The 17740-nt window shown below is 34.5% G+C and overlaps 1 protein-coding gene across 4 annotated transcripts in view; it reads right to left on the minus strand.

The window, feature by feature from the left end:
- Positions 1 to 17740, minus strand: part of CFAP61 (cilia and flagella associated protein 61) — a 329189-nt gene that overhangs the window by 187466 nt on the left and 123983 nt on the right. For 3 of the 4 annotated variants that reach the window (XM_074287746.1, XM_074287747.1, XM_074287749.1), the window contains 2 exons: positions 15646 to 15852; positions 7206 to 7340 (listed from right to left, as the gene is read on the minus strand). In XM_074287746.1, coding sequence (XP_074143847.1) covers positions 7206 to 7340; positions 15646 to 15852 — 342 coding nt within the window. The remainder of the gene's footprint in view (positions 1 to 7205; positions 7341 to 15645; positions 15853 to 17740) is intronic. The other variant, XM_074287748.1, reaches the window with a different exon arrangement.

Genomic DNA, 17740 nt, shown 5'->3' on the forward strand with positions numbered 1-17740 from the left:
CAATTGAAGCAGTAAACAAAAGCCATTGTTGATGGTGGGCAGTACTATTTTTAATGTAACCATCAAAAGTCTTCATTGTCTAAGAAAAGTCCTGTGTTTTCAAAACAAGTAATAGTAGTTGACATTTTTAAAGCACTTTGAAGCTTGCAAAAGCACTTTGCATATATATATATTGAATTGTAAGCATCCCAACAATCCTATGAGAAAGGTCCTAAAGGTAGAATCTCCATTGTACAGATGTGTTCACTGGGGCTCCAAGAATGGTTGCACAGTTGGGCCCAGGGAGTGAGTGCCAGGGCATTGACCAAGTTTTCTTGACTTTGAGGCCACTAGAAGAAGAGGCATTTCTCTTTTTAGGTTGCCCACTTCTAATTCTGTTTTGTCATCTTTTCTTTTTGTTTTAAAGCATCATTTTTTACTGTTATTCCCTTCACCCTTGAAAGTGCATTTTGAGGATGCTATGAGAGCCACTTAGTGCCCTCAGAGCTAAAATCCAGCCGAGGATGCTCTGCACTTGGGCCATTGCTCTTCCAAAGCACCACAGCAGTCACATTATGTATCCTGGGGCACTTCTGAACCTTGATGGTATTCATTACCATAGCTCAGCAGGAAAGAGAATATTCTTTTCTCCCTGCTGGGCTGTGGCATGAGCTCAGGCAGCACTCAGGAAAACCTCAGGATCTGCTCTTTTAGGTGATGTGAAACCTCTTTTTCACCAGAGTAGCTACCAAAGGAAAATGAAGCATACTGAAAATAAATGGACAAAATGACTGTTTTAGAGGTTGTTGGAGGGATGAGGATAACTTAATTCTATTTTTAAACAGGAATTTCTAAATGATGTAATTTTAAATTCTGGTTCTCTTTGAATCTTTGAAAGGGATAATTCCTATATATTACTAATAATTACATGAAAGGTCTATTACTGTAAATTAAAGGATACTCAATATCTCTTCTTATTGTCTGTCAGTACTAAAACAACTGAAAAATTGGTAAGAATTTTATATCTGAAAGTAAGCTTCATCAATATTTATTCTAGACATTAAGCATGATTGATTAGCATTGAATATATAAAGGTTAGGGAGAAAGTATCTTTAAAGCTTCTTCAGAGGTGATCATAAATGAATCAAATGCCACCTTTCCCGCTCCAGCCATATTCATTATTCAGGTTCTCTATTTCCAGTATTAGCGATAAGATTATTCACCTTCACACAAGGACCAGTGGACATAGAGTATCATTATCTATCAGTCCATAGGGCTACATGAACGAATCACATATATACTCTTTGCTCCTCACACAAACAGGATCAGAGCTTCCTCCTCTCCTCATTTATAAACATTTCCATATGTGTTAAGGAGGCATTTCCTCCATGGGTCACGGAAGGAAAAGCTAAGATTCATAGCATAATTTTAACATGATATTAAATATCAATATTATGACTACAAGATTATGACAAAGATGTTAGACCATTCTGACCTATACCATTTCCAGTCCTTTCTCAGTGTCAGGCTTGCAAATATAAATTCATTATGCAAAATTGTTAAAGCTTTTTTTTTTTTTAAGAATCTGAAAATAGTTCACTTTTTATCAAAATTCAAGCATTTAATGCCAATAATCTACAAGATAATGAAAATTATTTTCAAAACACTTAGCTTTTCAAAAGTTTGAGTTTTTCATTCTGAAAGTAGAAATATTAACTTAGAGTTTAAATCATCAGACCTGGGTTTAAATCAAACCCTGGAACTCAATTTCTTTATCACAAAATGGGAGTGCTGTGACATTAGATGATCTCCAAGGTTCTTTCAACCTCAAAATCCTATCAATTGTAAACTGCTTATCAAAGTGCTCATTGGTTGTATTCTATCTCCTTTCTCCTGCCTTTCCACAACCGGTTGCTCTGCATTGAATATACTTCCTCCTGATTTCTATCTCTTAAGTTTCCAGCTTCCTTGAAAGGTCAGCTTATGTCACCTCCTACATGAAGCCTTTTCTAACCCCAGAAGCAGACTGACTAATGTTCCTTCCCCCACCAATTATTTTGTAACTTGTATATTTATCTGTTATTTCCCCATTATTATTTCAAGCTCTTTGAGGGAAAGTATGGAGACAGTGAGAGTTTGTCTTTGTATTCCTAGTATCTAGCAGAGTGTGATGATGCATAATAGGATGTAATTGTTTATTAATTGGCTGATTAATATGAGAGAAGAATCATGTAGAGGAATAGAGTAATGGTTTGATAGTCAGAAGATAGATCCAAGTCCTGCTTTTGCTGTCCTCTTAATATGTCTAAACAAATTATTTAACTTCTCTGTGGGTCAGTTTCCTCATTTGCAAAATGGAATTGGATTAATGTGCTTTAAGAAACCTTCCTACTCTAAAATCTCCATGATCCTGAATTTGATAACTGAATGTATAGAACAGTCTCATATGTGGTGCCATGCTGGCTTTCACAATGAGAACAATAAATATATGATCTTAGACGCCAAGGAACTTTCAGTCTAAAAATGATACTAATGAATGAGATTCATGAAAATAGTTCCAAGAATCTCAGAAAAGAGTTTGATTATAAGTAGAAGACATTATACTTTTATGTATAGACTTAAATACAAGGAAAATTTCTATATAGGAGTACAGAGAAGTACATCTGAATTACAGAGTAGATTTAAATTGGGATAATCTACTATCGGTATATTTACAATATAACATATCTTGGTTCACATTCAGGAAAGGCTAAAGAATATTCATGATTTCATTATATACATGGTACAGAAAGAAGCATTAATTAAACTGAGCAATCTCCATCAAAAAGATGCTAAAAAGGTGATCTCCAGAAAAACACATGGAAACTAGACTGCTGGCAATGAAAGTAAAGAAGTTTAAAGAGGGGGTGGGAAACAATTAAAATAGTAGAAAATCTAGCAGGTGCTGAGTAGAATAATGAAATTTACTAGGACAGCAGATGTACAAGTGAAACTGTATCCAGTAACAGTCCATCAGATGGTAATTATACTTGGACTGAGGGAAGAACAGTCAGAGATGAAAAGAAGCAATTCAAAGGGTAACTAATGCCAGTAAGTAACATCTTTGCAAGAGATCACATTCTAGGAGAATAGTAATATATTTAAATTTAAGAAGGATGATGTTTAATAAATTGTGATTTACTTTGTGAAAACAAAAATAGACAATTCCAGTGTCAAAATCATGTAAATGGATCAAAAACTTGTTTCCCCCCCCAAAAAAAAAAAACTTACATAGATCATTTAAAAGGGCACTCATTTTTAAAGTATGATTAAATGGTAGCATAAAAGATAGATTTGGATCTTTAAAGCTTTGGGCTAAGTTTAAAAAAAAAAAGGATTCCAGGATAAGCTATGACTACTACATATTTTAAGAATTATGCTTTTAGGTTTATTTGCTTTTCTTCCCTTTCCTCAATATTTTCTTGTCACAAGCAGAGACAACCGGGGACTCAGATATGTGCCATTCAGATACAGCATTTGTTACAAATCTGTCTCCAAATGAAAGAAATTATCTAAATGTGAAAGGCACTGAGATCCAGCACACATTCAGTCTTAGGAACTATTAGCACATGCTAGGACAGTTTACTTCTGTAAAATTAATTAATCCTCCCTAAAACAAAGTTTGTCCCTAGGGTCAATCCAATCCTTTAGGCAGCTGCAACTAAACACTACCACAAACGCCAAGAGATTCATACCTGGACACACTAACAAATTATTCCCACTGACTCATATTCCCTAAGTGTACAAAATCCTATTATTTCTTCTGCCTCTCTCCCACTTTCTGTCTTGTGTGTCTTCTCTGTCACATGTGTATTCTCTCTCTGTCTCTCTCTCTGTCTCTCTCTCTGTCTCTCTCTCTGTCTCTCTCTCTGTCTCTCTCTCTCTCTCTCTCTCTCTCTCTCTCTCTCTCTCTCTCTCTCTCTCTCTCTCTCTCTCTCTCTCTCTCTCTTTCTCTCTCTCTCTTTTCTCTTCCTCCTCCTCCTCTTCTCTCATTCCTTCCTGTCACCCCCTCTACTCCTGTAACTCTAGTAAATACTTCAATGACAACACTCTCTTTTCACATTCATTTTCTAAATGTAAAATATTCCACTCCTCTAGGACTAGTTTCTTACTCAGCCCTCTTCCACTGATCTCCAGCATCAGGAAAATGTTTCAACTGCTCCCTTATAGACTGGGCAATAGTTACAAACTAGGCAGCTCAGTCAGTGCTCTCTTCTATTAGGCCGCACAGCTGCTCCTGCTTCAGTCTATTACTGAGGAGAGGCAGCACCTGGCACAGGAAAGAGGCAAAAGACTTACAAGCTGCCCTTATAACAATTACTAGGTCTGTGACCTTGGTTGGTTAAGTCACTTCATATTTCTGAGACTCAATTTCTTCAACTATTAAAAAAAAAAAAGGGGAATAGTGAACTACCTGTCTCATGATCTTGTTATAAGGAAAGCATTTGGTAAACAGTAATATGCTTTATAGAAAGGAGTAGTTATGATTTATGATAGTTGATAAGCAGCATGTATTCAATAAATATCTTTTGATAATAAGGTACAAGAAATTTTGTCATCTGTGATTAGCTATAATAAAATCTAAAACTTATTTTTATACATTTAAAAATACTCAAATGAATTCCAGACCAGAAATGAGTAAAGTTTCCTTGATACAATCAGATTTCCTAGATGAATTCCTCAGAATTTTATCTAGCTACACTGTAGCTGATTTTCTTTAGTGACTTTTCCATTATGGTTAGGCAAACAAGTGCAAACCTGTCTTAATAAAAACAAATCAGCCTGACTTTAATAACAATGAAGGAGAAAACACCTAAAGATATGTCCACATATGTGGCAACTAAAGATTTTGGAGTTAATTTTGTTTTATCTTGGCTGTCTCAATGGTAACATAATTGGCTGCATTTCCAGGTAGATGGATCATAAAAAATGAATTTCACATAATATTACCAATAGAATATGGTTTAGAGGATAATACTAACTGGAAAAAATCACCAAAAATCTATTATATCTCATGCTTCAGATTATGTATTGATTACTAACTTGGTCAGAAAGTTTTTCCCTTAATACTTGTTGACTATCAGACTCATGACTTTCTTCTGCAGCTTGTGATAAAAGCTCATTAGTCTATTTGCTATGTCCATTCTTATGGCACAATACTTGGAAGACAGTCAATTAGTAGAACCTATGGGGGAGATATTGTATCAGGGACACTTATCAACTAAACTAGACTGAAAGAACTAAGTCATTGTGCAGAGGTCACCAAACTGCCATGAAATGATAAATTCCAATCACTACTGACCTGTGCCAGATTCAAATTGGCAACCTACTGAGCTGAAAAGCTTTCTATCCTATTACTAATGCTTGGAGTGATCTGTTCCCTTGAAAATTGACTTCCTAGGTGAAAGCAAGGAAATGGAAGGCAACACTAAGATAGACTAAATTGGATGAAAGCTATGAAAAGTAAGTGATCAGATAAATTTATGAAAATTGCAAAAAAACTAGAGGGGCACAAATAATGCAGTACATAGGGAGATATGAAATTTAAAAGAGCAAAACAGAATTTTGTGGATAAACAAAATCATTTAACCACATCTAACTCAACCAATAGAAAATCTATTGCCCGAAGAATGAACATATTATTATATAACCATCATTCCAATATCTTCTTTTGCATTATTTTGTCTTAGTCAACAAATTTTTAAAAAGAGAAAGAAATTCTTCAACATTTTCTAACTCAATCAATATTAAAAGATTTTCAGAATAGCACCCTTAAAGTTCTACTACCAAGCAAGCTTAACAACCCACAACTAATATTAATTTTTTAAAAAAAGTAGATTTGATTGAAAACAAATTATTATAAGTTAACCATTTAACTAGTGGATGATTGTAATTTTGCCCTATAGCAATAGGGGGAGGTGGATTTCTTTGTTACTAAATCATTAAATTCAAACTGGAAATCTTTTGGACCACTACAAATAAAACCAAACAAACAAACAATAAAAAACAACATGTTGAAATGGTGATTAAAGAGTGAATATTTGCATCCAGGTCTTCCAAAATAAAAAATCTAGGACACGGTAACCATCCTGAAGAAAACTTAATTATCTCAAATAATGTAGAAAAAAAAGAGCCCAGAAATAACGTTTAAAGCAACTGTTTGGCCTCTTCAAAATTGAGTTTTTATAAAGCTGTCATCATCTTGAGTAGTACTTGGATGTAAACTAGGAATTAAGACATAATGGGAATAGGGAAGGAGAAGGGGAAGAAAAGACACTGTTACAATGTGCTGTACAAGGCACTAACATTTATAGAAATTTTCATCTCTTAGAGATATAACATTTGTCTCAGAGGAATTGTTTTTTAGATCTTAAAGCTTACACTTTTCTATTTTTCTCCAAGGGGTATTGTGTTTTTGTTTTATGTTAATTTTTCTATTTTTTAAGAAAAAAAAAATTTGCTCCAAACAGACATTTATAGGAATGATGATTCTACATGTTTTTTTTCCTCTCATCTTCTTTTGTTATTGGAAATAGCTGTATAAATTTTTGACCTTAAAAATCAGATTTTTTACTTCATCCCATTACCTTGTGATATTTTTTTATTCTTATAATAAGAAAAGCTTCTCTTGCTTGGGCAAATGCATTCATTTTAAGGTCAAATATCTTACCAGCCCAAGGGTATCTAATATGTTTCTGTTAATCATTCTTGACATTCTGCAGTAGTATTCAGAATTTCCCTCCAGAAGCCAACTAAATAAACATGACTTTAAGACTTAAGAACTATCTAAAACATATCAAGTACTATTTTTGTCAGTTTTGTCTTGAGTGACATAGAATTTCTTGTCATGAACCCAAAAATAGGCTGAGAGGTTTACCATTTGAAGTGATTGTAGAAAGAAAAAGTGTACTATAAATGCTGTTCATGTTAGAAAAATACCCATCTCCCCGTATTTAGTTGTTTTAGTGATCACTACACAATGGTTACTGTTTTAATGTTCAATTTGAAATGAATATTTTGGATACAGTAGTGCATTAGCAAGGCTTAGGCTGTAAGGGTATGAACACCAGGTTCACTGTAATTAAGAAGCAGCCTATTCAACACTAAGACAGTAATGTCATCCCATCTGCCAAACCCTGCATTAGCTGGCACTATGCCTCTTGCCTGCTGCTGCTTCTGTTACCCACCTGATCCTTGGAGACCTCCTTTGATGGAGCATTTATGCCAAGCTCTTCCAGAGGATAGACAATCTGTCGTCTTGGTCGCACGGGAACCAAGTAATGAAGGGCAGATGTCAGGGAATGGGCATAGGGATTCTGAAACTGAAAGACAGCAATCTATATTTTAGCAGGGAGAATGTCAGAACAGTGTATCACAGATGTCGGGTATATGGCTTACAGTTAGAAAATTCTTAACTCGGTTGGCCAAATCCAAGAGAAAAATCAGCAAATAAACAAACATACTCTTAGAGCAGAGGAATGAATTGCAGATAATGCCTGACACTAATGAAGATAATTATGAGAGTAATTACATTACTATCTCTGTGGGAATGACAGATAAACAAGTGGTTTGGTTTATGGGATTTTTCAGTACAAGTATTTTCCCCAGGAGAATATTCTTCTCCATAGTGATCATGAATCAGCTTGATTTGACCTCATTAAGCTATGTTATCTGCTTACTGTTAACCTTTGCTTGTTTGGCAAAAGATGCTTTAAGAAAAACACATAGACCGAAATGTCATCCAAGTGAGCTACTTAAAATGAACCTAAAATATCTCTCCTGTTGCAAAGTATGTATTTCTAAATATCTTCAACTGATCTTTCTGGATGAAATAAACTAAAGGAAATGAAATAATAAAATGCAAAGTGTGGAGAGGGATGCATTATCTCAATTTGACATACATTAATGTTATATTACGAATAGAATTACTGCTTCATGAAATTCATTCTGACAAATAGTGCGTTGATGAGAAAGCACTAAAATATTTATTTAGCATTTATTATTAAGAGCTATTAGTATAAATCAATGGTGGAAGAACTGGGAGTAGGAGGAAGTAACCACTTCATTTTAGAATTTCTGAAAGAAAATGAGAAGGAAATTAGGCATAGCCTAGATTTTTAGAGAATAGACTGCAAAGGTTTCATCAAAAAGAGAGGATTTTATGGACTGGAATTCAATAAAAGTCAGGTAGCAGAGATGGTAAGTTCTTAAGAAGGAAATTAAGCCAAAAAAAAGAAAACTTTAAAGAATGAAAGAGCAATTGTCTAAAAAATTGATAAGAGAAATGCAATAACCACTTCACACCTAGATTGGCTAAGATGACAGGAAAAAATAGTAAGGAGGGGATGTGAGGGAACTGGGATACTAATGCATTGCTAGTGGAATTGTGAACTGATTCAACCATTCTGGAGAACAATTTGGAACTATGCCTAAAGGGGTATCAAATGTGTAATATTCTTTGAGTTAGCAGTGTCTCTCAACTGTATCCCAAAGAGATCCTAAAAGAGGGAAAAGGACCCTGTGTGCAAAAATGTTTGTAGCATTCCTTTTTGTAGTGACAAGGAACTGGAAACTGAATGGATGCTCCTCAGCTGAGGAATGACTAAGCCATTGTATATGAATATTATGGGATATTATTGTTCCAAAAGAAATGATCAGCAGGCTGATTTCATAAAGGTCTGGAAAGACTTACATGAACTGATGCTGAGTGAAGGGAGCAGACTCAAGAGAACATTGTACACAGCAACAAGAGCATGTGATTACCAGCTGTGATGGATGTTGCTCTTTTCTACAATGAGGTGATTCAAGGCAATTCAAGGAAAGTGCCAGCCACATCCAGACAGAAAATTGTAGAGACTGAATGTGGATCAAAGCATAGCATTTTCACCTTGTTTGTTTACTTGGTTTTTTTTTCCTTTCTTGTGTTTTTTTTTCCTTTTTGATCTGATATTTTTGTGCAGCATGATGAATATGTAAATATGTTTAGAAAAATTGTATGTGTTTAACCCATATTAGATTGTTTGCTGTCTTGGGGAGGGAAGAGGAGGAAAGAAGGAGAAAAATTTGGAATATAAGATTTTAAAAATGTGAATGAGGAAAACTACCTTTGCATGTATTTGGACAAGTAAAATACTATTTTTTTAAAAAAGCAAAAAAAAAAAAAAAAAAGGTAAATCAGTGGAGAGATATACACAGATACATATATGTGTGTATATATAACAAGTATGCAGATTTGCATATGTGTATCCTCAGATGTGTGGTAAGATGAGCACTGATGATTATCTATAGAAGGATTCCAGGGTGGTCAAACTATGATTGGAGCTGGTATTACCGACAACTGCTAGAGTCTATACCATATCAGCCTGGATAGTAGAACTAATAATAATAACTAGCATTAGATGTAACCATTCTACTCCAGTGGTAGTTGAGACTTATGATTTTTTAGAATAAAGCAGAACAAATAAAAAAGAAAAAATTCATTGAAAAGATATGCCTTCTGCCACCAGTTAACTTCCTGCTATCAAACTAAAATAATGGTGGCCCTATCTTTCTCATATATGTTTGTGGATATGGGTGTGGGTGGGTGTGTTTATATATATATATGTATACACACATACACATACACACACACATTCATGCCTATTCATCTAGGCATGTTCACATATTCACTGTGTCATGGCAGTCTAGTGAAGCCTACAGACGATTACTCAGAATGTTTTTAAAATACATTAATAAAACATAAAGGATTATAAGTAAAACCATATTGAAATACAGTTATCATAATTTTTTAAAGTTTATAGACCCCAGGTTAAGGATCCCTGGACAATACATATATTGGTAAGGAAAACTAATAGCCCAGAGCTATAATTTCACTGGTGCTTGACAATGGTATCCAAGAGACTTACATCAACTGATGCTGAGTGAAATGAATAGAACCAGAAGATCGCTGTACACTTCAATGTTGTATGAAGATGTGTTCTGATGGAAGTGGATATCTTCAACATAAAGAAGATCCAACTCACTTCCAGTTGATCAATGATGGACAGAAACAACTACACCCAGAGAAGGAACACTGGGAAGTGAATGTAAATTGTTAGCACTACTGTCAATCTACCCAGGTTACTTATACCTTCGGAATCTAATACTTAACGTGCAACAAGAAAATGGAATTTACACACATATATTGTATCTAGGTTATATTGTAACACATGTAAAATGTATGGGATTGCCTGTCATCTAGGGGAGGGAGTAGAGGGAGGGAGGGGATAATTTGGAAAAATGAATACAAGAGATAATGTTATAAAAAAATTACTCATGCATATATACTGTCAAAAAAAATTTATAATTATAAAATTAAATAAATAAATAAATAAATGAGAGGAAGGACTTCAGACCATTGGATTAGTCATCTGTGATGATTTTATGGGAAGCCAAGGAGAAAAATGACACAAGATGAAAAGCCTGTGATCTTTCTTGATTAAGGAGTACTTATAAGGATAAGTCACTCATCCATCCAAATATGAAAATAAAGAATTGATTTTAAAAAATTGGTATCCAAACTATTCTGATCATGCATCCTTAACAGCAAACATTTTTTAATAATTCCCCTCTACAATATGTATATTATTTATTTTATTTATAAAATAAAAAAAAATTAAAAGATTAGATGAAGATGAAAGAATATGGACCCTAGAGTCAATGTTGAAAAATTATCCATGCATATATGTTTTGCAAATAAAAAGCTTTAATAATAAAAAAGTAACTTCATATAAATATTTCAAAATAGAGCTGAATCTTGGTAATGAAGGTGCAGTCTCTACACATGCACAGTTTGCTCCCCTTTAATAAAGTCCTTATGCTACTCAAAAAAAAAATGGACTCTAGAGTCAGAATCATGGAGGTTTATTGGGTAAAGTGACTATGTCACTACATGGTCAAGTGTGCATTTTAAGGAAATCATTTTGGCAGCTTTGGGGAAGGATAAATTAAGAGGAAAGAGATTTGAGATGGGAAACAAACAAAATGGGTTAGAGATGAGAGACTGATATTATGATGTGAGCAGATAAAGAGGACAGAGGAAAGAAATATTCTAGTGATAAAAATGACAAGATCTGTCAATTTTGGATAGAATGTGTAGGTTGAGGGAGGGTATGGAGCTAAGATGTTGCAAATCTAAGTGACTGGAAGGATGATGCGACCCTAGCCAATAATAGGAAAGTTTGGAAGAGGGATGGGTTTGTGAGAAAAAATAATGTAATGAGATCTTAATCCTGTACAATTTGGTCTATTTTATCCAAAACTAAAAAGTTGGATGTAGAGTTCTTACTCAACAGTTAAGTGCCTTGGAGTACAGAGCCCTCCTTCTAGAGGGTTTCTGCAATATTCTGAAGGGACTGGGTGAGAAGAGGAGGATTTTCCAAGGCCCTGTTCAGCTACTGTTATGGATATTTTTGTAGTTAAATTGTAACTATTTTGAGCTCACAATTTAGGGTGTTGGAAATTTGAGAAGAGGAAGGAGTCAGATTAGGGGATTTTGAGGGATGAAGGGTAAGTTATGTTAGAGATAAATCACAAAGTTGTCTACGTGAGGAGGATAAGATTTAACCATACTTCCTACTTGATTGAAGAGTAGCACATTCCTTGGGGCTTTCATTTTTAAAACTACTGTATAGACAATTTGTGATGCTCCCAGTGAGGAATCTCCCTTCACCAATGCAGATCTATACTGGTCTGTGGAGGGCTGCTCAGAAAGAACACTGAGAGACTCAGGCAGTTTCACATAGCTAGTAGGGGTCAGAAGAGGGCCTTGAATCCCAGCTTTTCTGACTCCCTATCCACTATTCCATGTGTCTGTCAAAGTAGGATAGAATCACTGCTTTGGGTCAATGGGATAATGAAAACTGATGGTAGAGAAGAGGCAGAACTTTTCAATTCATTTTGCTTTCTTATTTATTTCTAGCCCCTACACCAGTGATGAGTTCCTCTCAGGGCTGTCATTCTGGGGAGGAGAGAAAGCTGGCCACTCTTCATAAGGGAGTTTTTTCATTTCCTTTCCCAGAGCTGCCCTCACCTTGCCAGACTTCAGCTCTTTGCCTCAGTTGCCATCTCATCCTGGACCTTCCCTCAGCATTTAGGACTCTCTCATCCAGGAACATTCCTTTGCTATGCCAGCCCCCTTGTCCAATGGTACATTCCTCCTGAGGATTCCATTTTGGAAAGAAGCACAGTTCAACCATCCTTCATTTCCTTCTTACTTCTACTTAAGATTCTCCAGACTTCAATACATATCCCTAACCCTGGAGGAAAAGGATTTGCCTTCTATCCATCATACCTTTTTCAGTTCCCTTTTGTGTGTTGTTTTTCCCCTTCCGGATTGTAAACTCCTCAAGGGCAGAAACCATCTTTTTGCTTGTATTTTTATCTACAATGCTAAGTTTAGTGTCTGGCATGTAGGAAGCCCTTAATTAATGCTTATTGTTTCATCTTATTTTTCTCCTACTTTATTCTAAAGATATAGTAGTGCTATCTGTACTCTTCCCTACTCCCAAGAGGAATGGCTACATCTAAAGTTCTCTAGGATGCTGTATATCATAGGCCACGGCACTCATTTCTAACGCCAACAGTAGCCCTGGCCATCTTTGGGTATCAATGAGGTTATTTCCAGCACTGATCCTGGCACAAAACCAGCATCATAAAGAATTGAAGGCCTGATCAATGGACTCAGATACATGATCCTTACTAGCTGTATAATCTTAGGCAAATCATTTAATTCCAATTAGCTCCAAAAAAAAAAGGCTTGCTCAAGTGAACCTCCAACTTCTGAGGAGTTTTCAGGTTGGGTGGCCATGAGTCTTTGCTGATGTTTTATAAGAAAAGAACAATGTCCTTTGAATTGTAACAGAAGGAAAAGTTCAAACACCAGATATGTACGTAAGAGAACACTAAATGGGATTTTTGTCACTAGAGTCAGGGGAACTACTTCACAGATAATAAAGTTCTTTATAAATATCATAGTAATAATAATAGCTAGCAAGTATACAGAGATTACATATCAAATTTTCAGATGTCAGAGAACGCATTGTTGGAATGCAAGGTGACAGGTTAAGAATACAAAACAATGCTTGACAAGTTAGGACATTGGGCCATACCTGATTAGATGAAATTTAAAAGGCACAAAAGAAAAGTTTTTGATAACTTGATGATTAATCTGGAAAAAAAAATCCTGAGGTTTAATGAACTGCAGGTGTTACATGTGAACTATAAATTCATTATAGTGTGAGAAAGTACTGTCCAGGACTAGGGAGGGAACAAGTCTGGTCAGGTCAAGGCAGGAGTATTGTGTACAGATAAGATGCTACCTCTTAGGAATGTTCAGAAAAGAGGAATAAGGATGGGGAAAAAACTCAAGGTTAGGTCACATCAGGATCAGTTTAAGGAAGTGAAGCTGTCTATTCTGAAGAAGAGAACACTCATGGGGAAAATAATTGCTTTCTTCAAATATCTGAAGCTCTGTCACACTGAAGAGGAATTCAACTTACTCTGCTTTGTTCCAGGGAGCAGAACTGGGAGTAATAGGTGAAAAATGCGAAAAAATTAATTTAGGTGTAGTGTAAGGAAGAACTTCCTAAGAATTAGCCCCTCAGGTGATATTGGGATCCCTAACCTGTAAAATTGCAAGCAAAATTAGGAAGATAACTCACTAGGTATTATTTAGGTAATTCTAGGCTAAATATAGGCTGGATTTGATGGTTTTGAGGTCTCTTCCAGCTTACATCCTGTGATTTCTATTTCTTTCACATTTCTTCAATGTCAGAGAATTCTAGGAAATGATCTCCAGAAATTTATAATCATTTAATCCTAAAAATTTAGGTTGAAATAATAAATAGGTATAAAACCCCTAATGAAGTGTTTGTTTAATGTAAGTTCTGAAGAACTTCATTTATTTCACAAATGTTTCAAATATTATATTCCTAATTTGCTTTAAAAAACCCACCTAGTAATGCTGAATGTAATTAAATAGATTGTAGTCAGTATAAGGCTTTCTACCTGAATTTCTTAAAGTACAAAGCACTTCAAGTTTCACAAAACTGGGTTATAGGACAACCCAAATATTTTTCTTTTTTTATAATCTTGATTAAATTTTCCAAAGATTGCACCTAACTTTGTGTAGTACAATAAAATGTGCATGAAACCATCCAGATAATTCAAGTACAGTAAATCAAAATGACCCTCCTTTGATTACTTGGATATTTTAAACAGATTAGTTTGTTGTTTTTGTCTGAGTTAACTGCATAATTATCTCCAACTTTCACTTAAATCTACAGAAATACACACTAGCATAAAAAGTGAACAATAAACATTTATCAAAATTTATACTATGTTACATATGTGTGTATGATTAGTTTTAAAGAGCTCTTAATTCTGTATTTTAATATGCATATACAAATATTAAATGAGTGTCCAAAATACTACTTTTCTTATTACTAGTGGATTTACAGCATGCAGGTAACACTGTGAATAAAATGAAAAGTTTGATAATACATCCTGAAAGACACCAAAGTAGTATTAAAGAAGGAAATTTCCTTCTTTTTAAAAAAGAGATCCAGAGTTCTGGGTCTCCCCAAATTAAAATATGGGTTCTTTGGATATTCTTGGAATGATTTTCATTTCCATGATAAGGATAAATAACCCAATTGTCATTTCTAGCTCACACCAAAAATCTTTTTCTATTGTACAATTTTCCCTTTTTCATTACCCTCAAAACAAACAAACAAATATATTAATAGATAATAAGGATTGTCAAAATCTTTGTTATATTCATGTATTTGCACGCTTTTATAAAATGTTAGGGTTGCTAAATCATATCATTTCAATTAACATTGGCTCACTTTGGTTTTTAAGAAGAAATCCAATAATTTCATTCAATCAGAACGGGGCCTAACATATCTATTGGATCAAGGATGAATTCTAATACACTAAGTTTCATCATTGAGGCTGATGTTTCACTGATCCACACTACCAAGTTGAATCTACATTACAAGAAAGACAAAGGCTAAATCTGGCAAAAAAAGAAAATTTTATGTGGTAAGATCATGGGACGAAAGGTTGACATATAAGAAGAGGGGCATAATATTAATATATATGATCTAATGTAATATACAATATATATAGTACACATACATAAACATATATATTCACAATGGAGCTTTTTACATTGTCACAAAGGCTGGAGTTTAGGAAACTTTGTCAGTATATTAGGGATATAAAAATGGTTATTTTGGAACAACTTAATGCTGTTAGAAAAAAATAACAGTGTTCTTTTGACCTTGAGAAACAATATGAAATTCTGGCACCAATCTCCATATATTTTTTGATCTATGATTTGTCTATGTATAACCTATTGTTTGTTCTAATTGCTTTAGTACAATTCAAAATATTTTTGGTGTAAAAAAAGTGTCAAAATAAGGGTAGCCTTTTAAATTTTAACGAATATGGTGTCATGAATATACAAAGGGTATAAAGAGGTATTGAGGAGGACGAAAAGGATATCAGGAGTAAAGAACATGGAATATATTAGGAAATAGGATCCACCAAAAAGTGAATAAAGCCACAGCAGATTTCTTTTACCTTGCCTTCCCTTGATTGTGGGTAAATTAGATAGTATAAGCAGGATTTAAAGCTTAAGCGCAGGATCTCCTTCAGAAAATATTTTGTATAATGCTGGAATATGGGATTTAAAACAAAATGAAACATGTGACCATGTTCTTCTCGTTGGTGATGACTAAAGTAAATAAAATCTTCAATGTTATAATGTGAACGTATGTACTCGATATCCTAGAAAACAGAAGGAAAAAAGAAACAACCTTTTAAGCATGCTGTATATAAACTACTTTTCTACAGCAAATAAGTATATAGCACTTGCCTCTAAGCTTTGGTCTCTTAATCACTGAAGTCAGAAAACTGATTCTCTCTTTCTTGACCCAATGTTTAATTTTTAAAAAAATAATAAAATTAAATTAAAAGCATATTTTTATATTTGTGTCCTCTCTTGAGGATATCTGGCCATTTGCTAAACTATATTACAATAATGCTTCATTTTGGCATGGAGATAAACAGCTCAATTCTTCAATTCTTAGCCAAATAGGGAGAGATTCATCACTAGTATTTTGGATCCTAAAGGATAAAGTTTTTAAAATCTGAAAACCCAATAATACTGAAGTAATAAGATTTATTAAAAGTTATAAAATTTAAGTCAGGCAAGACATACATATATGCTTCATCAAAGACCAAGAACATACAATCTTCAGGGACTGGAATAAGAAGACATTGAAATTATCTGGATTAGTTTCTAAGAAAACTAACATTCAGGAAATCACTTCAGTTATGACCAAAACAAACAAACCAATTCAAACATTACTTCATGGAAACATTCTATCAAATGTTTCTATAAAATTCTGTTAAATTATCTATAGGTATTTACTTTCATGTAGAGAAGCAATATGGTATAATGGATAGAGAACTGGCTTCTACATCAGAAGTCCTGATTTCAATTCTGGCTTTTGACACATACGGGCAGCTACATAAAAATGTAACTTACAATATAGTTGTTGATCTGTAAAGGTTTAAATTTTCTTACCCTATGAAATCATAGGTCTGGAAAAACAAATACAGGCATACCTCATTTTACTGTGTTGTATTTTATTTCACTTCACAGATAATTGCATGGTTTTTGTACCAATTGAAGGTTTGTAGCAACCTCATGTCAGGAAAACTATCAACACTATTTTTCCAACAGCAAGTGCTCACAGCATGTATGTGTTGCAATTTAACAATTCTTGTAATATTTCAAACTTTTTCATTATTATTTCTTCTGTTAGGGTGGTCTGTGATCAGTGATCTTTGATGTTACATTTGCAATTGTTTTTGGAGAGCCATGAACCATTCATAGAAGGAGACAATCTTGATCAATAAATGTGTGTTCTGACCTGCTCCACCTACCAGCTGTTCCCTATCTCTCTCCTTCTCCTCTAACCTCCCTATTCCCTTAGACACAGCAATATTGAAATTAGGCCAATTAATAACCCTGCAATGGCCTTTCAGTGTTCAAGTGAAAAGAAGAGTTCATCAATGCAGCAAATTTCAATGTTGTCTTATTTTAAGAAATTGCTACAGCCACCTCAACCTACAGCAACCATCACCCTGCTCAGTCAGCACCCAGCAACATCAAAGCAAAATCCTCTATCAGCAAAAAGCGTATGATGTTGAAAGCTCAGATAATGGTTGGCATTTTTAGCAATAAAGTATTTTTAATTAAGGTATGTGCATTTTTAAGGACACAATGCTACTGCACACTTGATAGACTACAGTATAGTATTAACTTGATTTTTATATGCATTGGGAAACCAAAAAATTCATGTGGCTCACTATATTGCAAATACTTTATTACAGTAGTTTCGAGCTGAACCCATAATATCTCCAAGGTATGTCTATATGTACTAGTCCTATTGAATTCTACCTGCCAATGCAGATCAGGACTTCCTGGGCAGCATCTACTCTCAAAGACCAGGGCAATAAATGGTTATGAGACTTGACCAGATTGCAGTCTGTATTTATTAGGTTAAGGACTTGAAGCCAGGGCTTTCTGATTCCCCAGGCCAGCCTTCAATCTACTGTTGCACTCTGTCTCACCTGAGTGTCTCTGTCTCTTGGATCTTTGTGCATA

Source organism: Sminthopsis crassicaudata, chromosome 2, assembly GCF_048593235.1.
Source record: "Sminthopsis crassicaudata isolate SCR6 chromosome 2, ASM4859323v1, whole genome shotgun sequence".
NCBI classification, from domain to species: Eukaryota; Metazoa; Chordata; class Mammalia; order Dasyuromorphia; family Dasyuridae; genus Sminthopsis; species Sminthopsis crassicaudata.